The sequence below is a fragment of the Semicossyphus pulcher genome, unplaced genomic scaffold (assembly GCF_022749685.1).
Source record: "Semicossyphus pulcher isolate SPU_LCO1_2020_fin unplaced genomic scaffold, fSemPul1.0.p SCAF_19, whole genome shotgun sequence".
NCBI lineage: Eukaryota > Metazoa > Chordata > Actinopteri > Labriformes > Labridae > Semicossyphus > Semicossyphus pulcher.
Genome location: NW_027211692.1, coordinates 3,858,244 through 3,886,023, shown reverse-complemented (window position 1 = coordinate 3,886,023; position 27,780 = coordinate 3,858,244). Strand labels below are relative to the sequence as shown.

The 27,780-nt window shown below is 41.8% G+C and overlaps 1 protein-coding gene across 1 annotated transcript in view; it reads left to right on the top strand.

Moving 5' to 3' along the window:
• prx (periaxin) overlaps nucleotides 1–23,971 on the top strand; it is a 34,647-nt gene extending 10,676 nt beyond the window's left edge. The window contains exons 3-11 of the mRNA XM_069668977.1: nucleotides 819–874; nucleotides 1,917–2,024; nucleotides 3,568–3,693; nucleotides 4,481–4,640; nucleotides 6,270–6,463; nucleotides 6,604–6,845; nucleotides 7,057–16,193; nucleotides 16,284–21,401; nucleotides 22,055–23,971. Coding sequence (XP_069525078.1) covers nucleotides 819–874; nucleotides 1,917–2,024; nucleotides 3,568–3,693; nucleotides 4,481–4,640; nucleotides 6,270–6,463; nucleotides 6,604–6,845; nucleotides 7,057–16,193; nucleotides 16,284–21,401; nucleotides 22,055–22,341 — 15,428 coding nt within the window. The 3' untranslated portion in view covers nucleotides 22,342–23,971. The remainder of the gene's footprint in view (nucleotides 1–818; nucleotides 875–1,916; nucleotides 2,025–3,567; nucleotides 3,694–4,480; nucleotides 4,641–6,269; nucleotides 6,464–6,603; nucleotides 6,846–7,056; nucleotides 16,194–16,283; nucleotides 21,402–22,054) is intronic.
• Nucleotides 23,972–27,780: the final 3,809 nt, after the last annotated feature.

The window sequence follows — 27,780 nt, the reverse complement described above, 5'->3', positions numbered from 1 at the left end:
ACTATCAAATCACTCTATATTCACTGTTTGGAAAAGTGGTCAGATATTATATATTGTTTCCTCAGGATTCATCAGTAAGTTTTTTCCATGCAGAATCAGGCAGAGGAGACAAATAAAGAAGTCGTATTCATGTTAAACATGAAAAACTTTCAGTGCTCGCCTTGAAAAGAAAATCTCTGGTACTTTAAACCCATCATGGAACAACGTTTAAAGTCGAGCTGAAACAGCATTTCGAGAGTATCTAGCTTCCGTATCGTGACGTGTTTCCGAGTGAAACAGGACGTGCAGGTGGGACATATCATTAGAGGGATTTGATTTGCTCGTTGGGAAGTGGGCGTAGACAGACGTTCTCCACAGCGCAGTAGCTAGCTAACTGACCGAGCGTTCTTGGTGCTCTGTGGCTAAATGTTGCAGATTGATTGGTTGAAATTGTTTGGTGCTAACTTTTAAATTTAGTTTTACCGGAAGAAAAAATTATCGGACTTTGATATAAGAATATGAAGAAATGGATTTTCTGTATTTTTTTGGCCTATATTGTCAAATAGATGCACAATATTACCGGGGATGTGATCTAAAAGGATTAAAATGACATTTTTCATTTCACCTCGACTTTAAGTGGAACTATTTCTTCATTTCTCTTGGACAGGTGTTTGTTTGATTGGATTCCTGTTTATCGGCTGTGATCCACAGGAAGTCCAGACTCTCATGTGCGATAACATGAAAAACACTGAGAGCTTTACTTTCTTTTTTTAATTGAACTTGATAAGCACACAGAGGCGGCACAAACCTGATTAACCCGAGTTGTGTTTCTGTTTCAGACTCTGACAGAGACCAAGAGGACAGCCATGTTTTCAGCCAGACCAGAGATTCAGCCGTAAGTGAACACACGCCTCGTTCTGCTCGTGCAGATACATGAAACACTTTTACTGCTGCACCAAAGTGAGCAAGATTAGAGAGTTAAAACTTTAGGGAAAGGCAATTATAATTATGACGATCAGGATTCACTGAGAGGGAGTGCATGTGTTTGCATTTTTGTCAACAAGCAAGAAAGTTTGACTGATTTTCGACCACTTTATGTCAGAAAGGACAAGAAGAAGAAGAAGAAGAAGAAATGAACAAGTATCTTTACAAGTATCTTATATAATGTAGCTTATATATGTGAATAATGATAGCTGTAGTTATTTCAAGAATTCAGCTCACAATCTTCACAGGAAGTTTGTAGCTGGACGGTGTCAGAGGTCACGGCGGCCTGCCGGTCACAGCGACAGGTGAAGTGCTAACACAGGATGTTTTTACAACACAGACTGTGTGAGAGTTTATGAAGTCAGTACAGTAGAGGAAGGAGATGTGGGCGGCCGGGACATGACATGTTTCCTCCACGAAGAAGGTAAGAGGTAAATCCAGTTCAGTTTGATTCAGCCGTTAGCAGAAATAAAACACGCATATAAAACCTGCTGTTATTTCTCGAGGTCATATTTTGTGGGATATCATGTCCACATCCTCAAATCAAGTGGATTGGTAGCAGCAATGCAGGGTCAGAATACAAAGTACCTCAGTGTACAACAAATGCACAGATCGTTTTTCCTTTTCTTGCAGAGAAGCTGACTGAACCTCACATGCACACTGTTATATATATATATAAATACATATCTATTCAAAGCACAGAGAGCCTCCCAGTACAGACAGTTTTACTCTGTCGCTTCCCTGGAGCTGAAAATGTGGTTGTTGAAATTCACAGCCTTCATGTTCTTTAGATTTTCCTGTACAGTCTGACAGAAGCTGCAAAAGTCATATGGAGGCCCAAATAATCAGTCACACTGAAAACTGCTGCTTCACCAACAATGAGTGACTCGACACAAACTTGTACTGCGTGTGTGTGTGTGCGTGTGTGTGTGTGCGTGTGTGTGTGTGTGCAGGTAAAAGACAAGAGGCGGTCGCCCCCCTCGAACAGATCCCCCTCCGCCCAACAACGCAACCCCCACCACAGCGGCTCCACAGACGAGCAGGAGAGCCCCGAGAGAGTGGTGAGACACACACACACACACACAAAAACACACACAGCTATCTGCATTACAACTCTATACACACAAGGATACACACAAGGTGATACACACACTATGCAACACCTACAAAAGCATACTTGCATTAAAAAATAAGGATGCATAAACTTGTACATATGTGCATCACCAGGGATGTTAGTGTATCGATAAAGGTTTTATAAAAAGCTTCAAAGACTCAGGAAGAAAAGAAACAAAGAAAAAGTCCAAGATTCAAAGTCTCCTTACACAAGAAAAGCAAAGAACAATTCCCCTGTTGTTAGATAGCTGAGATCATGTTTCGGGGTGTATTTTAGTTGGTTTTAGATGTACAGCTGTTTTTAGCACAGACGGAAAAATGCCATAAATTGAGTGCAGACATTCGTGGTGCACAGAGGATAAATTATAAAGCTTTACTCAAATACTTTGGATTAACTGCAGAACTAAGACATTCCAAAAGGTCTCAGCATTATTTGCAAATGTTAGTTTGCTGAACCATGATGGTAAACATCGCTTAACATAATTTAGCCCAACACACCACTGTCCCCTAGAACAGCCTCACAGAGGTGCATGGCTGTAACCCACAGAACTATCAAATAGTGCTGAAGGATATTCAACTCTCTTTTCTAGTAGAAATGAAGTGGTTGTCGAGGACGTTCAACAACATGTAGTAAAATGTGGGTAAAACAAAACTTTATAGTCAAAATGATCATCTTGATTTAGGGTTGAGGAGGTTAACCTCTCTTGTGCCTCGACACTCCTGCTTCCTCTGTGACTTTTGTTTTTAGACGGAGAAAGAGTCCTCGTAACGCTGACTCCAGGACCCTGTCACAAACAGAACATGATGACATGTTTAGGAATAACATTGTTCCTCAGATACATTCGGAAAAAGGAACACAGTATTGTGACTGACCTCATGACCCAGCAGCCACCAGGCCCATACAAACTGCTTCACAATAGTCCCGGCTCAATCTGCTGAGGTCATTGTCCAGCACATAAACAACCTTTCATTTCTCCAAACTCAGCACACATGCCAGTCATGGCTTTTTCACGCCGCCGGCGCAGCAACAAAAAGCATGTGAGTGTGGCAGATCTGAAACCAGCCGCAGGTGTCCGGGACGCGGTGGCTGTAAACACTGTGACAAACATTCCTGGACTGAAAAGTAGCACGTTAGCACTTTAAGAGGTTTTGTGTCAGGACACCTGCTGGTTTCAAACAGGAACGGGAGTGTCTCTATTTTCCATAATGATCCAATTAAAAGGAAACAAGTTTTTACATTACACAGGAATGTTGCACAAGTTATGCAAACTACAATAGTGTGTCTTTGCACTTTTTAGCAATTCTCTACGATTCACCAGTCGAGAACTCACCTAAGAAAAAGCAGCAAGGCTATCATAACAGATTCTTTGTAATAATACTGTTTGAACACTTTCCAACAATAATTTGCTTGACCTGTTTGTTGGTCTTCCTGAATCTTGACATCCACCTACCTCAGATTATCTGACCCTGTGTTGTCTGTGTTGCGTGCAGGTGCAGAAGGAGAAGCTCCATGCAGAGTTGAAGCAGGTGTTGAGTCAGAAAAGAAGTCACCTGAGAGAGTCGACCTGCCAACTGGCCCAACCAGAGATGGACTCAGAGCCAACAGACGAACAGACAGTATGTTTTACTTGTCTTTGTGTTTGATCAGCAAACAGAGAGAAAGATCTACAAGTTGTTTCCTTTGGTCAGTCACTGGAAAAGTGGATGTAATCCAAGAATAGAGTAACCTTTTCTCCGTGACAGCTTAATGGATAAAGTGGTTTCAGAGTAAAGTCTGAAGTGAAAAATAACTGTACTGTGAATTCTGCACTCACTTAAGCAAGCAGAAAAAAAGTTCAGCTGTGGCCAGCAAACTATTTTTACTCTACCCAGAAAAAAGTGGAATATGAGAGAAGAGGACACAGTGTCGTGTGTGATGCATGCTCTTAAGGCTGCGTAATTCAACGTTGCACATTGATGGCCCCAAATGGGGTCGACAGGCAAACAATTTAAAGTGATTCTGTAGATTTTCTCAATTTATCTCCTGTAATTAAGACAAAAAGGGCAAATCTGCAGTGTTCCTGTTTATTTGTATCACATTTGGGACACTGTCACTATTTGATGCAGGGAAATAAAACTAGTTAGTTAGTAAATACATGTATGAAAAACCTCCCTTTTAAGCTTGAATCTGTCCTTTAAAACAATGTGGGATTTGAGACGGTGGTCTGAGAAATGTTGAGCTGTCTGGTCGTACTAGTCCTTGACCATTAAATTAAATGCATAGTACATTTTTTGTGTATCAGCGGTATTGTTAAGTACAGTCGTTTTAGTTAGATCTCAGACTAAGACTAATAAAATACTAAACACAAAATGTTTATCTTGGTTGAAATGTGTTCTTGGTGATATCCAAACTTGTGTGTTTCAGACGGGGGAGGAAGCTTCAAAGTCGGTGGAAATCTTGGTGGAGACGGAGGCGGAGGCTGGAGCCAGCGGCTACAGCGTGACAGGTGGAGGACAGCGAGGGATCTTTGTTAAAGACGTCCTCAAAGACTCACCTGCTGCTAAACATCTCAGTCTGCAGGAAGGTACCTGCGGTCACATCTGACTCATTTAGGAAGCACACTTAACAAACACACTCACTGCTTTCAAATGAACAGAATCCAAAAAGAGACAAAATAAAAACATGAACCCTCCGAACTCTGAGCCATGGTCAGTGTGTTCTGGGTTAATGCTTTGGTTACACATTTTATATTCACTACCATTTTCAAGCTTTATAATGAAATAAATAAGAATTGTATTCATAAAGAAGCTGAATGTCAAACTGTATTGCAGTTCCTCACAGCGACAACTAAAGCAAGTTGCAGTACCTCATTGTTACCACCAGAGGACAGTGACCATTTGGGTTTCACATGAGACAAAACCTTTCTAATGTAGTTGCCCACGTTGGCCAATAGAGGGCAGTAAAATTAACACTGTCGACAAGCATGATCGGCTGTTATTTGCAATAATCAAACTATTATGTCTTGTACAGAAATGACACTAATAATGATTATATTTACACTAGCTCTGTGTGTTAGCAGTAAATTCAGCGCTGCAGTTCCTCAGTTTGACCACAGGGAGCAGTGAACAGTCACATTTACATGACTGTTTTCATTCCCTCTGTTGCTAATCAGCACTAGCAGCTAATGCTAAGCCAATAGCTAAGTCTGAAGTCAACCTGCATTTCAATGTACAGAAAGCAGAGTGAAACACAGATGAAAGTAAGAGGTTAAGTGAAAGCCTGAATAAGTCATATTTAAAATAATAACTCGCCGTTTCAGGGTTTTCAGCGCTCTATTCAGTTGAATCTTTGTGGACGTTACGGGCCGCTGTGTTATTCAGAATCCTTTCATTTAAATCCTTATGGGTATTAAACATTTAAGACTTAATTGAAGATTTGTACAGTGTGCTAAATTGTTCCTGGGATTATCCCAACGCGTAAGCACTCTTTATATTCCTTTTTTCACATAACAGATAAATGTTTCATGCATATTTGATTTGCTGGTTTAGCCGCCAAGTCAGTAATATACTACAAAAAAGAACTATAATTTAAATGGGAATATCCAGGTATAGATTGAACAGTGGCCCAACATATACAACATTTCAATGCATGCTCTCTTCTGGAGAGAGATCCACCACAGTGTGCTGTGTGCTGCTAATCAAGGAGACATTCCAGCTCATACTCTCTCTAGTATTTGACGTCTATAATTAGATAACTTTAATTTAAAGAGTAACTTTAACACCAGGCTGAAATAAGAATTTTATTGCCCTTTGTGGTTGGAAATTGCACCTGTAAACACATGTGATGTCACTGGGTCTTGGAGTACACCTGTACTTCACTGCAGCCAGCTGAAAAGTTAAACCACTGGAGGTCATTAGAGACAAGATGTCCAGGGGGTATTATGTAACTTCTTTAACCATTTGTTATAATGAATCGCTCTACCTTAGACTAGTTTAGGGCTACTCTTACCACCTATTGATTCAGAACACTTGTGCACTACAGTGACATATATTACATTAACATACCAAATATACATCAACACAAATGACAAAATTATTTTAAATTTAGATTTTTAAACCAACTACATAAAGTGAAATCTAATAAGGAGAGGTGAAGTTTCATAAATGACAGATTAACACTGAACACTTTGATTCATGATGTTCTCCATGTGAAGGTGACCAGCTGCTGAGTGCCAAGGTGTACTTCGACAATGTGAGGTATGAAGACGCTCTGAAGATCCTTCAGTGTGCTGAGCCTTACAAGGTCAGCTTCCAGCTGAAGAGGACCATCCCTGGAGCAGAGGTCAGCGTGCGGCCTCGAGTTCCCAGTGTGGAGGTCAAAGGTCCCAAAGCCAAGATGGCCAAAATGGTAACCAATTATATTCTGTATTTATATGTGGTCTGCAGGTCTCTTAACTGACTCAACAGTGTTTTAATTGATCTTATATTACAAGCCTTCAAATGTTGTAGACTAATCTTCTCATTCATGTGTGTCTCTGTGTATTTCAGAGTGTGAAGGGCACAAAACCATTCAAGACAAAGAAGAAGAGAGGAGGTCGTTTTGGTCTGAAGAGGCTGAAGGAGAAGCGCAAAGAGGAGCTGGTGATTGAAGGAACACCCCCCAGGCTGGAGATGAGTGACATGGACGTGGAGTTTTCTCTCCCTAAATTCAAACAGAGGAGGAGCGTGAAGGTGGAAGCAGCAGGAGCTGGAGGAGCAGCAGCTGTGGGGAAGGCAAAGAAGAAGATCAGGTTGGTTTTGTTTGTTTGCTTTTCAAAAAGGTCACAGTTAACTGCTGTAAACTGAGAAGCATACCAAGATGTTTGTTGGAGAACATCATGATGGTAGTTGTAACCAATGGTGAAACACAAAAGTATCTCAAAGACTTCAAATGATGAACATTTGATGTATTACAATACATGTTTTTTGTCTCTCCTTCCTGTCCTTAATTGGTCCTACCAGGTTTCCCCGTATGAAAACAAAGGGTTACACTGGAGCAGAGACCGGAGGAAAAGTGGAACCAGGAAGACTTGAGGGGCAGGTGGATATCTCTCAACCAGAGATATCTGGAGCCAAAGTGAAAGCTAAAGGAAAAGGACACAAGTTTGGAATCACCTTTCCTAGGAGCAAACACACAAAGTCAGCCTCAGCTTTGGAAGCTGGATCTGTAGAGCTGAAGCCCCCCAGTGTGAACATTCAGCCACCATCAGTGGAGTTCAGTTTGTCTGGAGATAAAGACATTACTTCACCTGATGTTGAGTTTGCTCTCCCTTCTGGAAAAGCTGAGGCATCTTTGCCTGCTGTGAAGGGAAAGGCAGATATCAAAGCTCCTAAAATTGACATCAAAGGAGGAGTTGATCCCGAGGCAGCTGGGGGAAAAGTTGATGTAGACATGGGCAAAGGAGATGCAAAGCTAAGAATGCCAAAGTTGAAACTACCCAAAGTCAGACTCTCACGTCATTCGGATGAGATAGATGGTGACATCAAGGTAAAAACCAAAGGCATAAAAGTTCCTCAAACTGACATAAAACCTCCAAAAATTGAAATCAAAGCAGGGGAGATTGGTCTTCCTGAAGCAAATATAACCAAACCAAAGATGGAAGGTGACCTCTCAGGAAAAGGTGCATCTATTCAAATGCCCTCTGTTGATGTTTCTTTACCAAAAGTAAAGGGAAAGTCTGACATCGGAGTCTCTCTCCCAGAGTACGAAGGAGCTGGAAAGACAGCAATCAAAATGCCAGCCTTTGACATCTCTGTGCCTGATGTTGATTTCGAATTGGACACCAACCGCAGAATTCCTGATGAGGTTGAGGGCTCTTTTAAAGGGCCCAATATCTCCATGCCAAAGACTGATATCTCCTTCCCGAAGATGGGATCACCCACTGTGGATATTGAAGGTCCAGAAGGCAGAGGGAAATTCAGTTTACCATCTGTTGACATCTCACTCCCAAACGTGAAAGCAGAGGGTGAAGATGTTGATATGGACTATTATGTTGGCGGGGATGGGAAGTTCAAAATGCCTGATTTTGACTTGTCTTTCCCAAAAATGAAGTCACAAGGACAAGAGGTGGGAGGGGGCTTCAAGTTACCTAACGTTGACCTGACTCTTCCCAAGGCCAAAGCAGGAACAACTGATATTAAAGGAGGAGGAACATTTCAGTTACCATCGTTTGATATCTCCCTTCCTAAAATGAAGACAGGTGATGTGGGGGCCGACATTGTAGGGCCTGAAGTGAAAGGTGGTAAATTTGAAACCCTTGACATTTCTCTCCCCAAAGGCAAATTAGAAGGAGACATTGAAGTAGAAGGGCATGTTGGAAAGGGGGGGAAATTCAAAATGACTACCTTTGATGTTTCTCTACCAAAGATGAAACTACCAGAGGGTCATATGGACATAGAGGAACCCAAGATTGAGGGTGGAGGTCAGATCCAGATGCCCTCTGTTGACATATCACTACCCAAAGGAAAGATGGAGGGTGACATTGAAATAGAGGGTCCATCTGCAAAAGGAGGGAAGTTCAAAATGCCCTCACTCAATGTCAAACTACCTAAGATGGGAACCTCCGGGAATGAGGTGGATTTACAAGGACCTGACATCAAAGGAGGAAAAATTGAAGTGCCTTCTGTAGACTTTTCACTTCCCAAAGCAAATCTGGAGGGCCACATGGAGGCTGAGGGCAGTGGTGGTAGCGGTGCTAAGTTCAAGATGCCAACTTTTGATGTTTCACTGCCAAAGATGAGCACCAAGGAGGGAGAGGTTGATATTAAAGGACCTGAAGTCAAAGGAGGAACAAAGTTCAACATGCCGTCACTTGACCTATCTCTTCCCACTGTCAAATCACCGGAGGGAGAGGTAAAGATTGAAGGTCCTAAAACCAAAGGTGGAAAGTTCCAGATGCCTTCTTTCGATGTGTCACTCCCACAGATCAAATCACCGGGAGGTGACATCGACATTGAGGGCCCTGACTTTAAGGTTAATACACCAGAAGCAGATTTAGACCTAAAGGGAAGCGAGATTAAAGGCGGGAAAATAAACATGCCTACAGTTGATATCTCTCTTCCAAAAGGTAAAGTGCAGGGTAAGATTGATGTTGAAGGACCCACAGGACAAGGAGGCAAGTTTAAGATGCCTACATTTGATGTGTCAAAACCAAAGATGAAGATGCCTGAAGGAAATATTGGCCTTGAGGGACCCTCTGTTGATATCTCTCTTCCAAAAGGGAAAGTAGAGGGTGACATACAAACTAAAGGTAAAGGAGGACATTTTCATATGCCCTCACTAGATGTTTCTCTGCCTAAAATAAAGTCAAAACGAGGAGACGTCAATATTGAGGGACCAGAGATAAAGGGTGGGGAAATTAAAATGCCAACTATTGACATCTCACCACCTAAAGGAACATTAGAAGGTGATATCAATGTTGAAGGTGAAGGACAGGGAGGCAAATTCAGCCTGCCTTCTGTAGACATCGCCCTCCCTGCAGTAAAATTCCCTGAAGGAGACGTGAATTTTCAGGGGCCAAAAGTTAAAGGAGGAAAGTTTGAAATGCCAAAAATTGACCTCTCGCTTCCTAAAGGAAAAGCAGTGGGAGACATCGACATTGACATTCGCTCTGGAAAAGATGGTAATATTGAATTACCATCCTATGATATCAAACTTCCTGAAGGACATGTCAAGGGTGACATAAATGTTGAAGGTCCCGAAGGGGCGAAAGGTAAATTCAAAATGCCAAAATTTGACGTCTCCCTTCCAAAGAGAAATCTTCCGGAGGGAGATGTCAAAGTTAAAGGACCAGAGATCAAAGGAAAAATGGAAATGCCAACTGTTGATATTTCACTTCCAAAAGGAAATATTGAGGGAGCTGTTGACATTGATGGAACATTTGATAAGCCATCACTTGATGTTACAGCACCTAAAATAAAATCTCCTGGGATAGATGTCAGCCTTGAGAGTCCTGATGTTAAAGGAAGGAAGATTGAGATGCCAGACATTGATATTTCACCCCCCAAAGGAAAAAAGGGAGGAAAGTTCCATATGCCCTCACTTGATATCTCTCTTCCTCGAATGAAAGCTAAGGGTCCACATGTCAAAATAGAAGGTCCTGAAGTTAAGGGAGGAAAAATCAACAAACCCAACATTGACCTTTCCCTTTCAAAAGGAAAGGCTGACGCTGACCTAAATATTGAGGGTCCTGAGGTAAAAGGAGGCAAACTCAAAATGCCCAAATTTGACGTTTCACTTCCAAAGATGAACCTGCCAGAAGGCAATGTGAAAATGCCCACAGTTGATATTTCTCTTCCAAAAGGAAAGGTAGAGGGAGATGTTGACATTGAGGGACAAAGGGGTAAAGGAGGAAAGCTTCACATGCCCTCACTTGATATCTCTCTTCCCAAAATGAAAGCTGATGTTGATATCGAAGGACCTGAGCTTAAAGGAGACATGTCACTGCCTAAAATCAAATCTCCAGAGGTGGATGTCAGCCTCAAGGGTCCTGATGTTAAAGGAGGAAAGTTTAACTTGCCAACTTTTGACATTTCCCTCCCCAAAGGTAAACTTGAAGGTGACCTTGATGTTGAAGGCCCTGACATGAAAGGAGGCAAATTCAAAATGCCCAAATTTGACGTCTCTTTGCCAAAAGTGAAGCTCCCAGAAGGCAAAGTGGAGATGCCTACATTTGATATTTCACTCCCTAAAGGAAAGGTAAAGGGAGCTGATGTTGATATTCAAGGACCAGAATTTAGTGGTGACATTTCCCTCCCCAAAGGTAAACTTGAAGGTGACCTTGATGTTGAAGGCCCTGACGTGAAAGGAGGCAAATTCAAAATGCCTAAATTTGACGTCTCTTTGCCAAAAGTGAAGCTCCCAGAAGGTGATGTTAACATAAAGGGCCCCGACGTCAAGGGAGGAAAAATTGAAATGCCAGACATTGATATTTCACTCCCCAAAGGAAAAGCAGGTGGAGAAATTGAAATTGAAGGACATGCTGGCAAAGGAGGCAAGTTCCATATGCCTTCGCTTGATATCTCACTTCCTAAAATGAAAGCTAAGGGACCAGGGATAAACATTGAGGGTCCTGATGTTCACGGTGGAAAGGTAAAGATGCCATCACTTGATGTTTCTCTGCCCAAACTCAAATCTCCTGATGTAGACGTCAGCCTTGAGGGTCCTGATGTTAAAGGAGGAAAGGTCAAGATGCCAACAGTTGACATTTCACTTCCCAAAGGAAAACTTGAGGGTGACATAGATCTTGAAGGCCCTGAGATGAAAGGAGGGAAATTCAAAATGCCAAAATTTGACGTTTCACTACCAAAGATGAACCTGCCAGAGGGCAATGTGAAAATGCCTACATTTGACATTTCACTCCCAAAAGGAAAGGTAAAGGGAGCTGATGTTGATATTGAAGGACCTGAATTTAGAGGTGACATTTCACTTCCCAAAGGAAAACTTGAGGGTGACATAGATCTTGAAGGCCCTGAGATGAAAGGAGGGAAATTCAAAATGCCCAAATTTGATGTGTCTCTACCAAAGATGAACCTGCCAGAGGGCAATGTGAAAATGCCTACATTTGACATTTCACTCCCAAAAGGAAAGGTAAAGGGAGCTGATGTTGATATTGAAGGACCTGAATTTAGAGGTGACATTTCACTTCCCAAAGGAAAACTCGAGGGTGACATAGATCTTGAAGGCCCTGAGATGAAAGGAGGGAAATTCAAAATGCCCAAATTTGATGTGTCTCTACCAAAAGTGAGTCTCCCAAAGGTTGATGCCAATGTGAAAGGACCAGATATGAAAGGAAAGATTGAAATGCCCGAGGTTGATATTTCTCTTCCAAAAGGAAAAGCAGACGTTGATATAGACATTGATGGCCCAAGCGGTAAAGGAGGCAAGTTTCACATGCCCTCACTTGATATCTCTCTTCCTAAAATCAAAGGAAAGGGCGTTGATGTGGATATAGAAGGACCTGAAGTCAAAGGTGGCATGTCACTCCCCAAAATGAAGTCTCCAGAGGTGGATATCAGCCTTGGGGGTCCTGATGTTAAAGGGGGAAAGTTTAACTTGCCAACTTTTGACATTTCATTACCAAAAGGAAAGGCTGATGCTGACCTCAGTCTTGAAGGCCCTGAGGTAAAAGGTGGCAAATTCAAAATGCCCAAATTTGACGTTTCACTTCCAAAGATGAACCTGCCAGGAGGCAAAGTGGAGATGCCTACATTTGATATTTCACTCCCTAAAGGAAAGGTAAAGGGAGCTGATGTTGATATTCAAGGACCAGAATTTAGTGGTGACATTTCCCTCCCCAAAGGTAAACTTGAAGGTGACCTTGATGTTGAAGGCCCTGACGTGAAAGGAGGCAAATTCAAAATGCCTAAATTTGATGTCTCATTGCCAAAAGTGAAGCTCCCAGAAGGTGATGCTAACATAAAGGGCCCTGACATCAAGGGAGGAAAAATTGAAATGCCAGACATTGATATTTCACTCCCCAAAGGAAAAGCAGGAGGAGAAATTGAAATTGAAGGACGTGCTGGCAAAGGAGGCAAGTTCCATATGCCTTCGCTTGATATCTCACTTCCTAAAATGAAAGCTAAGGGACCAGGGATAAACATTGAAGGTCCTGATGTTCAAGGTGGAAAGATAAAGATGCCATCACTTGATGTTTCTTTGCCCAAAATCAAATCTCCTGATGTAGACGTCAGCCTTGAGGGTCCTGATGTTAAAGGAGGAAAGGTCAAGATGCCAACAGTTGACATTTCACTTCCCAAAGGAAAAGTTGAGGGTGACATAGATCTTGAAGGCCCTGAGATGAAAGGAGGGAAATTCAAAATGCCCAAATTTGACGTTTCACTACCAAAGATGAACCTGCCAGAGGGCAATGTGAAAATGCCTACATTTGATATTTCACTCCCAAAAGGAAAGGTAAAGGGAGCTGATGTTGATATTGAAGGACCTGAATTTAGAGGTGACATTTCACTTCCCAAAGGAAAACTTGAGGGTGACATAGATCTTGAAGGCCCTGAGATGAAAGGAGGGAAATTCAAAATGCCCAAATTTGACGTTTCACTTCCAAAAATGAATCTGCCAGAGGGCAATGTGAAAATGCCTGCATTTGACATTTCCCTCCCCAAAGGTAAACTTGAAGGTGACCTTGATGTTGAAGGCCCTGACGTAAAAGGAGGCAAATTCAAAATGCCTAAATTTGATGTCTCTTTGCCAAAAGTGAAGCTCCCAGAAGGTGATGTTAACATAAAGGGCCCCGACATCAAGGGAAGAAAAATTGAAATGCCAGACATTGATATTTCACTCCCCAAAGGAAAACTTGAGGGTGACATAGATCTTGAAGGCCCTGAGATGAAAGGAGGGAAATTCAAAATGCCAAAATTTGACGTTTCACTACCAAAGATGAACCTGCCAGAGGGCAATGTGAAAATGCCTACATTTGATATTTCACTCCCAAAAGGAAAGGTAAAGGGAGCTGATGTTGATATTGAAGGACCTGAATTTAGAGGTGACATTTCACTTCCCAAAGGAAAACTTGAGGGTGACATAGATCTTGAAGGCCCTGAGATGAAAGGTGGGAAATTCAAAATGCCCAAATTTGATGTGTCTCTACCAAAAGTGAGTCTCCCAAAGGTTGATGCCAATGTGAAAGGACCAGATATGAAAGGAAAGATTGAAATGCCCGAGGTTGATATTTCTCTTCCAAAAGGAAAAGCAGACGTTGATATAGACATTGGTGGCCCAAGCGGTAAAGGAGGCAAGTTTCACATGCCCTCACTTGATATCTCTCTTCCTAAAATCAAAGGAAAGGGCGTTGATGTGGATATAGAAGGACCTGAAGTCAAAGGTGGCATGTCACTCCCCAAAATGAAGTCTCCAGAGGTGGATATCAGCCTTGGGGGTCCTGATGTTAAAGGGGGAAAGTTTAACTTGCCAACTTTTGACATTTCATTACCAAAAGGAAAGGCTGATGCTGACCTCAGTCTTGAAGGCCCTGAGGTAAAAGGTGGCAAATTCAAAATGCCCAAATTTGACGTTTCACTTCCAAAGATGAACCTGCCAGGAGGCAAAGTGGAGATGCCTACATTTGATATTTCACTCCCTAAAGGAAAGGTAAAGGGAGCTGATGTTGATATTCAAGGACCAGAATTTAGTGGTGACATTTCCCTCCCCAAAGGTAAACTTGAAGGTGACCTTGATGTTGAAGGCCCTGACGTGAAAGGAGGCAAATTCAAAATGCCTAAATTTGATGTCTCATTGCCAAAAGTGAAGCTCCCAGAAGGTGATGCTAACATAAAGGGCCCTGACATCAAGGGAGGAAAAATTGAAATGCCAGACATTGATATTTCACTCCCTAAAGGAAAAGCAGGAGGAGAAATTGAAATTGAAGGACGTGCTGGCAAAGGAGGCAAGTTCCATATGCCTTCGCTTGATATCTCACTTCCTAAAATGAAAGCTAAGGGACCAGAGATAAACATTGAAGGTCCTGATGTTCACGGTGGAAAGATAAAGATGCCATCACTTGATGTTTCTCTGCCCAAACTCAAATCTCCTGATGTAGACGTCAGCCTTGAGGGTCCTGATGTTAAAGGAGGAAAGGTCAAGATGCCAACAGTTGACATTTCCCTTCCCAAAGGAAAACTTGAGGGTGACATAGATCTTGAAGGCCCTGAGATGAAAGGAGGGAAATTCAAAATGCCCAAATTTGACGTTTCACTACCAAAGATGAACCTGCCAGAGGGCAATGTGAAAATGCCTACATTTGATATTTCACTCCCAAAAGGAAAGGTAAAGGGAGCTGATGTTGATATTGAAGGACCTGAATTTAGAGGTGACATTTCACTTCCCAAAGGAAAACTCGAGGGTGACATAGATCTTGAAGGCCCTGAGATGAAAGGAGGGAAATTCAAAATGCCCAAATTTGATGTGTCTTTACCAAAAGTGAGTCTCCCAAAGGTTGATGCCAATGTGAAAGGACCAGATATGAAAGGAAAGATTGAAATGCCCGAGGTTGATATTTCACTTCCAAAAGGAAAAGCAGACGTTGATATAGACATTGATGGCCCAAGCGGTAAAGGAGGCAAGTTTCACATGCCCTCACTTGATATCTCTCTTCCTAAAATCAAAGGAAAGGGCGTTGATGTGGATTTAGAAAGACCTGAGCTAAAAGGAGACATGTCACTGCCTAAAATCAAATCTCCAGAGGTGGATGTCAGCCTCAAGGGTCCAGATGTTAAAGGAGGAAAGTTTAATTTGCCAACTTTTGACATTTCACTCCCCAAAGGTAAACTTGAAGGTGACCTTGATGTTGAAGGCCCTGACGTGAAAGGAGGCAAATTCAAAATGCCTAAATTTGATGTCTCTTTGCCAAAAGTGAAGCTCCCAGAAGGTGATGTTAACCTAAAGGGCCCTGACATCAAGGGAGGAAAAATAGAAATGCCAGACATTGATATTTCACTCCCTAAAGGAAAAGCAGGAGGAGAAATTGAAATTGAAGGACGTACTGGCAAAGGAGGCAAGTTCCATATGCCTTCGCTTGATATCTCACTTCCTAAAATGAAAGCTAAGGGACCAGGGATAAACATTGAGGGTCCTGATGTTCACGGTGGAAAGGTAAAGATGCCATCACTTGATGTTTCTCTGCCCAAAATCAAATCTCCTGATGTAGACGTCAGCCTTGAGGGTCCTGATGTTAAAGGAGGAAAGGTCAAGATGCCAACAGTTGACATTTCCCTTCCCAAAGGAAAACTTGAGGGTGACATAGATCTTGAAGGCCCTGAGATGAAAGGAGGGAAATTCAAAATGCCCAAATTTGACGTTTCACTACCAAAGATGAACCTGCCAGAGGGCAATGTGAAAATGCCTACATTTGATATTTCACTCCCAAAAGGAAAGGTAAAGGGAGCTGATGTTGATATTGAAGGACCTGAATTTAGAGGTGACATTTCACTTCCCAAAGGAAAACTTGAGGGTGACATAGATCTTGAAGGCCCTGAGATGAAAGGAGGGAAATTCAAAATGCCCAAATTTGACGTTTCACTTCCAAAGATGAACCTGCCAGAGGGCAATGTGAAAATGCCTGCATTTGACATTTCCCTCCCCAAAGGTAAACTTGAAGGTGACCTTGATGTTGAAGGCCCTGACGTAAAAGGAGGCAAATTCAAAATGCCTAAATTTGATGTCTCTTTGCCAAAAGTGAAGCTCCCAGAAGGTGATGTTAACATAAAGGGCCCCGACATCAAGGGAAGAAAAATTGAAATGCCAGACATTGATATTTCACTCCCCAAAGGAAAAGTTGAGGGTGGCATAGATCTTGAAGGCCCTGAGGTAAAAGGAGGGAAATTCAAAATGCCCAAATTTGATGTTTCACTTCCAAAGATGAACCTGCCTGAAGGGGATTTCAAAGTTAAAGGACCAGAGATGAAGGGAGGAAAGTTCGTAATGCCAGCTGTTGACATTTCAGCACCGGTGGGAAAAGTTGAGGGAGATATCGATGTTGAAGCACCATCAGGAAAGTTTGAAGAGCCAAAAGTTGACCTGGGTAAAAAAGGTGGTGGGCTCCACATGCCAACTCTTGACATAAATCTCCCCAAATTTGATCTTGACCTCAGCCTCCCCTCTGGTCTGAAAGACAAAAGCCTTAAAATGGAAGCCTGTAGTCCTGGTATATCAGGAGATTTGGAGATGTCTGGTCTCAAAGGAGATATTAATACAGCCAAGTTCAAAGGTAAGGGTGCCGACATCGCGACGGGTGGTGTGGAAGGTGCAGGTTCATCTCTTAAACTTCCCACTGTCAAACTACCAACAGTTGACATCTCAGCTCCAAAGGTGGATCTAGACTTTGGCCTCAACAAACCTAAAGGTGATGATGTGGAGGTGGAGCTACTGAAAGCAGAGGGAGGCAGGCCTTCTTCAGGGGGCAGCTTTGATCTACCTGATCTTTCCCTCAAAGTCCCTAGTTTTACTCTTCCTAGGTTTGGTGGAAAGTCCAAGAGTGGTGGTTTGGAGATATCAGGAAAAGGTCCTAAAGGAGACATTTCTCTCAGCCCACCTCATGTACAAGGAGAGATTAGGGCACCATCAGTAGAGTTCGATGGGGATGGAAAAGTCAAGGTGAAGAAATCTAAATTAAAAATGCCCTCATTTGGTTTCTCTAAAAAGGATGCAGACGTATCTGTGTCTTGTCCTGATGTTGATGTTAAAGTGAAAAAGGGGAAAATTGACATTCCTAAACCAGAAATCAATGTTCAGAGCCCAGATGATAAATCAAAATATAAAATTAAATTCCCCAAGTTTAAAATGTCATCACCAAAAGGTCAACTGCCAGAAGCAGAGGTTGATGCTAAAGTGGAAGCAGACGTGGAAGGGAAAGGTGGCTTCCATGCACCTGACGTCACAATCAAACTACCAAAGTTCTCAATGCCAGGATTTGGCTCTAAAGAAAAAGACTTAGGTAAGCCAAGTGGTCACCTTGACGCTAAGGCCAAAGTCAAGATGCCCTCTGTAGAACTGTCACTTCCAGAAGCTAAAACACCAGAGACTGAGGTTCTTCTCCCCAAAGCAGATATTGATGTCTCAGAGGCTGATATCAAAGGTTACGAGGGAAACCTCAAAATACCTAAAATGCCAACAATTGACCTTTCCATCCCCAAAATAGACCTGGATGTGTCCCTGCCAAAAGGAAGGCATAATGCAAGGTCCGATGTGGAAGGAGGGAAATTAAAGATGCCAGATATTAAGATGCCTGATATTGACTTGTCCCTTCCTAAAGGAAAAACAGGTGATATTGAAGGAGGTAAAATTGGAGTCAGTGCAGAGGGAGGGAAATTCAAAATGCCTCCATTCAGTATGCCTGACCTGGATATATCCCTACCAAAAGGAAAGTCCCCAAAGATTGAAGGACCAGAGGTGGAACTAAAAGGAGGTGAAGGAAAATTCAAAATGCCCCACATAACAATGCCATCAATAGATATGTCCCTACCCAAAGGGAAATCTGGAGATCTTGATGTCCCAAACACTGAAATAGATGGTGATGGGGGAGGCAAATTTAAGATGCCTCATGTCAAACTGCCTAATGTTGACATAACCTTGCCCAAACCAAAAACTGGAAAAATTCACACTCCAGATGTTGATGTAGAAGGAGAGGGGGGCAAATTCAGAATGCCTGGTATCAAAATGCCAAACGTCGACTTATCTCTGCCCAAAGGAAAGACTGGTAAATTAGAGGGACCAGATGTTGAAATTCAGGGAGGAGGGACATTCAAGATGCCACATGTCAAAATGCCACATGTTGACATTAACCTGCCAAAAATAAAAACAGCAGGGGTTAATACACCTGATGTGGAAGCAAATGTTGAGGGAGGAGGAACACAATTCAAAATGCCCAGTTTAAATATGCCTTCAGTAGATATTTCACTGCCAAAAGCAAAGATCCAAGGCCCGGAAGCTGAACTAGAGGGAGGTACTGGAAGAAGGTTTAAAATGCCTCACATGAAAATGCCAAATATTGATATATCTCTGCCAAAAGGAAAGATTGAAGGTCCAGATGTGGAGCTCAAAGGAGAAGGTGGAAAGTTCAAGATGCCACATCTCAGCATGCCCTCTGTTGATATCTCATTACCCAAAGGAAAAACTGAAAGTCCAGAAGTTGAACTCGAGGGAGGTACTGGAGGAAAGTTCAAAATCCCTCACATGAAAATGCCAGACTTTGACTTGTCTCTGCCCAAAGGAAAGGTTGAAGGTCCAGAGGTGGAGCTCAAAGGGGAAGGTGGAAAATTCAAGATGCCACATCTCAGCATGCCTTCAGCTGATATTTCACTGCCCAGAGGAAAGATTGAAGGTCCAGAAGTTGAAATAGAGGGAGGTACAGGAGGAAAGTTCAAAATGCCTTACATGAAAATGCCAGATGTTGATGTCTCTCTGCCTAAAGGAAAGATTGAAGGTCCAAATGTTGAACTAGAGGGAGGTACAGGAGGAAAGTTCAAACTGCCTTACATGAAAATGCCAGATTTTGACATCTCTCTGCCTAAAGGAAAATTTGAAGGTCCAGAGGTTGAGCTCAAAGGAGAAGGTGGAAAATTTAAGATGCCACATCTCAGCATGCCCTCTGTTGATATTTCACTGCCCAAAGGAAATACTGAAGGATCAGATGTTGAATTCAAGGGAGATGGAGGAGGAAAATTCAAAATGCCTGGTATAAAAATACCAGATGTTGACTTATCTCTTCCTAAAGGAAAGATTGAAGGTCCAAAGGTTGAAATGGAGGGAGGAACTGGAGGAAAATTCAAATTGCCTCATATGAAAATGCCAGATGTTGACATCTCTCTGCCCAAAGGAAAGTCTGGCAAAATTGAAGGAGCAGAGTTGGAGGTTGAGGGAGGGGGAGGCAAAATTAAAATGCCACACATAACAATGCCCTCTGTAGACATTTCACTGCCAAAGGGAAGTACTGAAGGTCCCAAAGTTGAAGTTAAGGGAGAGGGAGGAAAGTTCAAGGTGCCAAAGGTTGATTTATCACTTCCCAAAGGAAAACCTTCTATCGAAGGTCCAGAGGTAACAATTAAGGAAGATGAGGGACAGTTCAAGATGCCCAATGTGCACATATCTCTCCCTAAAGGAAAAGCAAATATTGAGGCAGAAGGAGGAGCCATGAAGCTGCCACATATCAAGATGCCTAAGGTTGATATTTCACTTCCTAAAGGTAAAAGTAAAGATATTGAAGCACCTGCTGTGGAGATGGAAGTCACAGGAGGAAAGATCAAAGGTCCAGATGTTAAACTGTCAAAGGGGGGTATAAAAATGTCAACGGAGAAACCAGGTGAAGGGGAGATCAACTTACCAATCATTGAGGCCGGAGGGAAACTCAAATTGCCAAAAGTCACATCACCAGATCTGGACATGGATGTGACACTTTCTGAGCCCAGTCAAGACACAGTTTCGGATGGAGAGAACAAGGGTCTGAAATTCAAGATGCCAACAATAGATATCAAAAGTCCAAAAGGAGACCTGGAGCTTGATTTAGGACTTCAAAGAGGAGAGGGCAAGAAGGACAGGAAAAAAGTTGAACTACCTGACTTGGATCTCGACATACCAGGGACCAACAGCAAAGTAAAGGGTCCTAAAGTGAAAGGAACAAAATTTAGGATTGGTATGCCAAAAAAGAAAACTGGCAAAGATATAACAACAGAAGCAAAAACATGCAAAAAATGTGGTGATGAGGAGCTAGGTGGTCAAGTCAAACACATATGCAAGGTTGAAGAAAGATTTGAGTATGAAGCTGAAACCCACAAGGGACATAAAGACAAAGCTGGTATTAATATCTCAGTGCCAGAGGTTACATCACCCAGTGTACAAGGCTCAGCAAACTTTGGAACAGGGGGCTCGTCACCATCCAAAGCAGAAATCAAAGTCCCCAGAATTCCAGACATAGATTTTGATATTGGTACATCACAGGATGAAGATGATGACAAAGCAGATACAGGCAAGAAAATCAAAATCCCTAAGTTTGGTGTCCCATTACCATCCATCTCCTTACCCGAAGGAAGACGGAATATCTATGGTCCAGAAATTCAGTATGAAGGCCCTAAAATGCCCAAGGTAAAGAAAGCTGTTTTTGTCTTGGTAAATCCTTCTCAAACAGATGAGGCCGCTTCATGCACAGAGCACCCAGAAGAGGAATCAACAACTGAGGCTGAAACAGGGGATGTCAAATTGAAGATGCCCAAGATCAAAATGAAGCCAAGCTTTGGTAAGTCCAAAGATAAATCAGCTTCTATGACCACAGAGAAAGAGTGGGAGGGAAAGGAAGAGTCATTATCACCTGACAAATCAGGGCAGTTTGATGTCAAAGGTTCAAGTTCAAGTCTCAACGGTGACAAAGAAGCAAGTCATTACAAGGGCTACAAGGACGATAAAGGGACATTCAGTGGTAAATTCAAACTTCCAAAGGTGGAGCTCACCTCTCCATATGGCAAGATGGCTACAGGGGAGGAGGACACAGAAATGAGTGTGAACCTGGGAAAGGATTCCTCACAAGGTGAAATGGGGGAAGTCAAAGGGCTTAACTTGAAATCAGGCCAAATGGGCTTTGCCGGTTTTAGTGAAGAGCCTTCCAAGGATGTGGTATCATCTCCTGCCAGAACAGATATGCTGGACAGGGACAGCTCGGAGTCCCCTGCTAGTTTTACCATGGAGTACAGCTCAGCAAAGGTCCAGGCCTGGAGCGAGGTTGAAAGCAAAACCAGGGAGTCTGAAGAAAGAGAGTCTTCTCCATGGTTCAAGGTTCCTAAGTTCACCCTGAAGCCACACTCAACAGGTAAGGACAAAGGAAACCTCAAGCTGAGATAACATAATATCTGAACGCAGTGAAAGAGGCAGAACTTTAATTTACAGTGAAGTCCACTGGTTTAACACGTAAAAGTAAGTTTACTAGTCATGGTTGGTAAGACTTAGCCTGTGTTTTGTCGTTTTCGGCTCTGGAGAAACTGTCAAGACCTGGAGTAACTTTGGTTATCTCTGCTTAAGCTTTGGGAATTCAAATTTTGTAAGATATTGATCCTACTTGTCTGTTGTATCAGTTGCATTATGGGAATGTAGGACCCATATTAAGGACTTAAAGTCTGTATACGTTAGCCTCTGTGGCCTTGTTTTTTTTCTTTTTTAATCTGTCTTCAGAAGAGCCACACATACACAAATCCTCCAGAAAGAGAACTAATGCTTACATTGTTTAAGCTTATATATGTTATGTTATTATTATACATAATTTATTCTTAGCTATTACCATCGATGTGTTTTGTATGTTTTCATTCTATAAATGATTAATATATTATGTCCTGTTTTGTCTCTACCACATAAGACTGAGTTTCCTTTCCCTCTTTGTTTCTTGACCTATCTTCTTCTCCTCTCTTTGTTTCCTTTCCTCTTCTTTTCTTCTGCTTGTTTCCTCTCCTCCGCCTCATCCTCATCCAGGCTTCCTCCAGATAACCCCAGAGGGTTCTCCTCAGGCCTTGCGGAGGGGGGAGGTAGCAGGCGAGGTCGATGTCTCAGGGTCTTTCTGCCTACACACATCAGGGCTCGACTTCACCACCCAGGAAATGTCTGAAGAACACCAAGTCTCCTCCACCGAGGAGGGAACTCTCACCATGGTGACCAAGACCACCAGAATCACCCGGCAAATGGTCACCACTGACACGCGAACAGGTGAATCTTCGACAACCACAACGTCAACTCACCAGGCGTTGGACTTCAACAAATGAGGATGCTGTAACGATTTCTTAAATGTCTTTTAATCTTGATGTTTTTCTTTGGTGAGGTTGCAGTGTAAGCTTAGCCTGCAACGTGGAAAAACTTGTCTAAATAGAAGTCCTTATTTTATATTTTAACAGTTGAGGAATAATTGTGATGACAAGAAAGTGCATTTCATCAATCAATTCATCATTACGACAGCAACAGAGTAATATATATGCTTCTTTTTTCTTACATTTTAAATGTGATTATTTTTTGTTACTGTTCTTTAAGTTTTGTTAGTTTAGTCCTAATTATTTATCAGTTTTTGGTTTTAAAGTTTCACTCTGAATGTAAACATGTCTGATTTCTTCATTATTTATTGTTGTTTGTGTGTTCAAATATGCTGTAATGAGTCATTCAAGCATCAGCATCATGGATTTCACCATGACTCCATGGTTAGTTCAAAATAATTCATTTTGAATCACTACAGTACAGGCCAGCATAATATTCGTGTATATACAACCATATAAATGCTTTTTTGAAGCAGTATCCCTTCAATCTGAAATGTAATTATTTTCATATTCAAAAGAGTCAGCAGTAGAAATGATATTTTTTGATTTTGTTTGTCTTGAAAGATAAGAGTGAGCTTTTTGAGATTTTAGGCTTTTCTCATTTTCTGCCATAGTTTTATATTTGAAGCATTTAGCTGGTGCTGTTACCCAGAGATCTTTGGACTCTGGACTCTTCTCTGCTGTGGGGATCAAACCTTTGACCTTCTGGTTACAGGTTGCTCTCGAAAATGTAGGCCACCCTGCTGCTAATCTATTTTATATTCATGTTTATTCTGTACACTGCCAGGAAATAAGGGGTGCTGTTTGGCGCTTGAATAAAACCAGTGAAAAGGACTTTTAAAGGGTAAACTGTTTTATCTTGGCTCTTACATAAAAAAGCTCTCTGGAATGGTGTTATAAAAAGGTTGCTACATTGACCGACTGCTGAGAAGTGGTGAGCCTTGACCTTAAAGTCATCTCCTCACAAAATGTCCTCAAAGACAGAAGAGAGAGGATCAATAACAAGACGACCACAGCATGGCTGAAATGTTTTTAAGAATCGGACATTGTCCTGTTTTAAATGATCAATGTTAGATTAGTAGAAGCATTTGACTTACATGCCTTTACCCCTTAGTTTTCAAAGATTGGTTCTCCATTTCAAGTCTAAATTATTTTAAAAGGAGGGAGAAAGAGCAGTTTCACTGGATACGGATATCTCATTTTCCAAAGAAATAAGCTATTTTTCAAGTGGAGCTTTAATGAACGAACACTTTAACTTCACCTACTTTACTTGGTTGGTAGATGGAAGTAAATCGTGTGATAAAAATGCATGAAGAAGTCCAGACAAATCCACTCCCACTTCTTCTTCATTAACAACTTCTTACAGTACGACTGTGTTACAGATGAGAAACTGATTTTCAAACACTGTGACGTTTGACATGTCAGAGTAACAAGCGCTCAGTAATATCGATGTGTAAATGAGATTTCTACTTTTCTCATTGAATCAAATCTTTAGAGTTCTTTTAGACCATCAGGGTTTCAGTGCCAAGTGTTTGTCAAGCTGCATTGGAGAGGATGTTTGTTTAGATGTTACATCAATAAATAATATTCACGCATAAAGTATTTAAATGTCAATTTCATGATGTCTTAACTTTAACAACTTTTGTTATTTTTAAAAGTAGTGGACTTTTAAGGTAATTCATGAGGTTTTAAGTGTAAATCAATCCAAAATCACCCTGAAGCACCAATCCATCCATTGATATTCTACATACCCACTAATGCTCTGCAGAGGCAGGGGCCTGGAGCCTAAAGAGGCTCACATTGGGAAATATGCAAACTACAAATAATTAAAAAAGCTTTGGTATAAAAAACATGTAGGATTTTTTGTTTAAAAGACTCAATAAACAATATGAGATAGTAGGTCAGACGTTTTTCTTACTATCATAGGTTTGATGGAGTAACATTTTTAATTGCCACATACAATATTTAATCAATTAACTAATTTTGACTTTTATACACAAATAAAACAAAATTGAAGTTTATAAAAGGTTATATGCCATCATTTTGAAAGTCAAAATTTTAACTGAACAACTATCTTAACTCAAACTACACAGGTCGGTTTAGCTCAGCAGTTAGAACACGTGTCCCATATACAGAGTATACAGTCCCCGATGTGGTGACCACGGGTTCGACCACCACCCTCGGCCCTTTGCCACGTGTCAACCACACTCTCTATTCCCCTGTTTCCAACACTATCCACTGTCCTCTCTCTCTGAATAAAGGCTTTAAAAAAGGCCCAAAAAAACTACTACATGGTTTTATCTAGTAATACATTCTTTTTTCAAACGTTCTCATTATTTTTAACCTCTTTGATCATTCCTATTACTAAAAAGTACTACTTGGTAAAAAATGCTCATAAACTCATAAGACTATGTTATGATGAGCATTTTATTTGATCATGATGAATGTTCTTTTTTTCCCCTTTTCATGGCAGAATCAGGCTTCCATACAGAGGCCAAACTGGATGGGACTCATGATAAAGGCCTGTTTCTTTAAGATTTATACAATCATCTCATTTAAGCAGCGTGTGATGAGGGACAGCCTCGTGTTCACAACACAAATCAAACATTTATGTTATCATAGGATGAAATTTTTAGGCCAATCATATCTGCCATACAATCAAATAAATAGAAGTGCCTATCCCCTTTAGAAGTTTTTCCTCATCAAATCTGCATCCTATAGTTTATTTCCTTTGGTGGCTTTGTATAATATAAATGCGAGATAAGGAAGTGTATGCATCAATTTGAAATCTGTGATGTCAGAGCCCCCCAGTGGTCTCATCGATAAGAGCACAGAGATGGAACACAAACCCACCAGAAGGTTATATTCAGTGCAGCTTTAACATCTGTTATTGGGTCGAGTCTGTATTCCACACGTTAGATCAAACAGCAGATCAACATCACACATGTGCAAGTGGACTGATTATTCTTACCTCATCACAGAGGAAACACTGCAGGACGGTTCACTGTTACGTCTGCACTTGATTAAAAAACACTGCTGCAGGCGTTCACTGCAGGAGCAAGAGCACAAGCACAGGGAATATATTTTTAGGAGCAATTTATTCTCACCTTTGAATTAAGCCTGAATCAGTCACCAAGAAAAAGAGGAGAGAGAGAAAGCAGTTTTTTATTCTGTGGATTAGAGACACAAAAGCACATGGATGAGGCTTATTGAAATCTTGAGGAGAGGAGGGACTTTGGAGTGAAAAACTATGTACACCAATGCATGACGTCTTCCCATTGTGTATGTGTGTGTGTGTGTTTGTGGGTTCTCAATCTACTTATCTACTGCTGTGATGATGCTGTGCGACGTAGGCTACAAGGGTGAGTGTATGTGAGGGGAGATTACTGCTGTATGAGGAGTGAACAGTGTCACAGAGAGGTGGGAAGTCTGAGACTGCGGAGTTGCCAGATAGACTTTCAGTTTCAGTTGATTTAACGGGGCAGACAAAGAGCATTATGTCTAACTATTGATGGAGCAGACTTTCCTTCAGAGCACATCGGCTGAAACATTGACTGATGGCCAATAATTGACTTTTATAACCTTTTTTCATCATTTCAGTATCTGTTCAGTATCTCATCTCATAGTTATCCTGACATTTAAACACTGTAGTTAGACTGTCACACTGACAACATCTTTGTGGCTCATGTACCACCTCGTAGGAGCAACACCCCAACACCACCCTAAACATATTTTTTTAATCATTGCAAGCAGCACATTCTCTCTATATGGGCTCCTGCAATGCTCAGTATAGATACTATAATATTTCATTGGCACTCACCTGCTGTAACAGGGAGGTGGGTCTGGATTCAGCTGGCATCTTCAGCACACCAACCAACTGCAACTCTGAAATAGTGGTGATATCCTGTCAGTATCAAGGCACACATTTTCATGTTAAGTATTTGTCAACCTGTAAGGAGTTGCTGCTGGTGTGCAGTAGTGCACATAAGATTTTTCCCAACTGTTAAAACTGCCACTACACATAGTTTTCTACTCTTGTCTTGTATTTTGCTAGCTGCTAATGTGCTAACCAGACATGGTCAATGCGATCACTGAAGCCCTTTTCCCACCGAAACGTGCGCATTGATGCAAGTTTTTCAGATGATTGTCTCTGTTCATTGCCAGTGGCGTATACTGCTTTCCGTCTCTTTTCTGCTGCGTTACCGTCTGACGTCACAAATGCGCCGGAGACAGGGTTAGTGAACAGTGAAGATGTTACGGTAGTTAGGTCTTTATTGTATCTATTACTTATTCAGTCTGTTTATCAAACTTGGCCCAGACAAATTTGGAAAGATGTTCGAGCGCTGCTCGGATGGAGACAGGCGAAATTTGTAGCTGAGATGATGAGGAGTCGCAGAAGTTACCGACGGAGCATGGCAACGCGCTGGAAAGGGGGCGGAGATTAGCATGACGACCGGGATTTTGTGTTCCCATCAATGCCGAGGCGATAATTACCCGGGTCTACTGCAGAGTAATTTGACCCTGTCTGGTCTGTATGCCGATTGTAATCTTTCCCAGTAGGCAAAAAAGTTGGGTGTTTAGTGGGTTTTTTGACCAGTGGGAAAAGGGCTGTAGAAAACTTGTACACTAACAAACATTGGTCAACTAAAGCAGAGCATAAATATTGTCCTAACAGCAGAAACCTCACTTATATCACAGCTTACCAATAAAGTTTCAAAGTAATACTTTAAGTTGCTCACCACTGAGCTGCATTGTCTCATCCATGGGACCTTCCTCATGTCCATGAGTTTCCTCTCTGCAGAGCAACACTGACACCTGGGGACAATTTACAGGAAACACCGACCAAAATTAACACTTAACACGAAATGTAATTCTCCCTTGCTACTGAAAACATGCAGAAAACTCTCTAAACGTTGGCTAAAATGAAAGCATGACTTATTGTGTTATATTATGACCTTGATGAGCGTGTTTTAAGTGTTTCTTATAACCAGTCAGAGGGATGAAAAATGTTTGATTGTTCCAGAGATCATATTTTTTTTTCACCCTTAAGGGGAAAAAAAAATTCTGTAAAAGGAGTTTTTCTTCATATAAAAAAAACTTCCTGTGGCATCAACCACCCCACATACACTTCCGCTCTCATCGCCTCCCCTGCCTCTGTGCGGCACGACTCACCCCTCGTATCGGTGAGTGGGCTGCAAGTCAAATTAGCTCTCCGTCATCCTGCTCGCTGAGCGCACCCGAGGCTACTGCGGTAAGATGCGGCGACGCACGATGCCGAGCCGCGGTGGGTGAAGTGATGCGCAATGGCCGAACGAGTGGGGAGCGAGATAAAAGAGACAAACAAAAAGACTCAGCGTGGTTTTCGGCTCTTATTAAGATGATGGGACAGCACTGAAT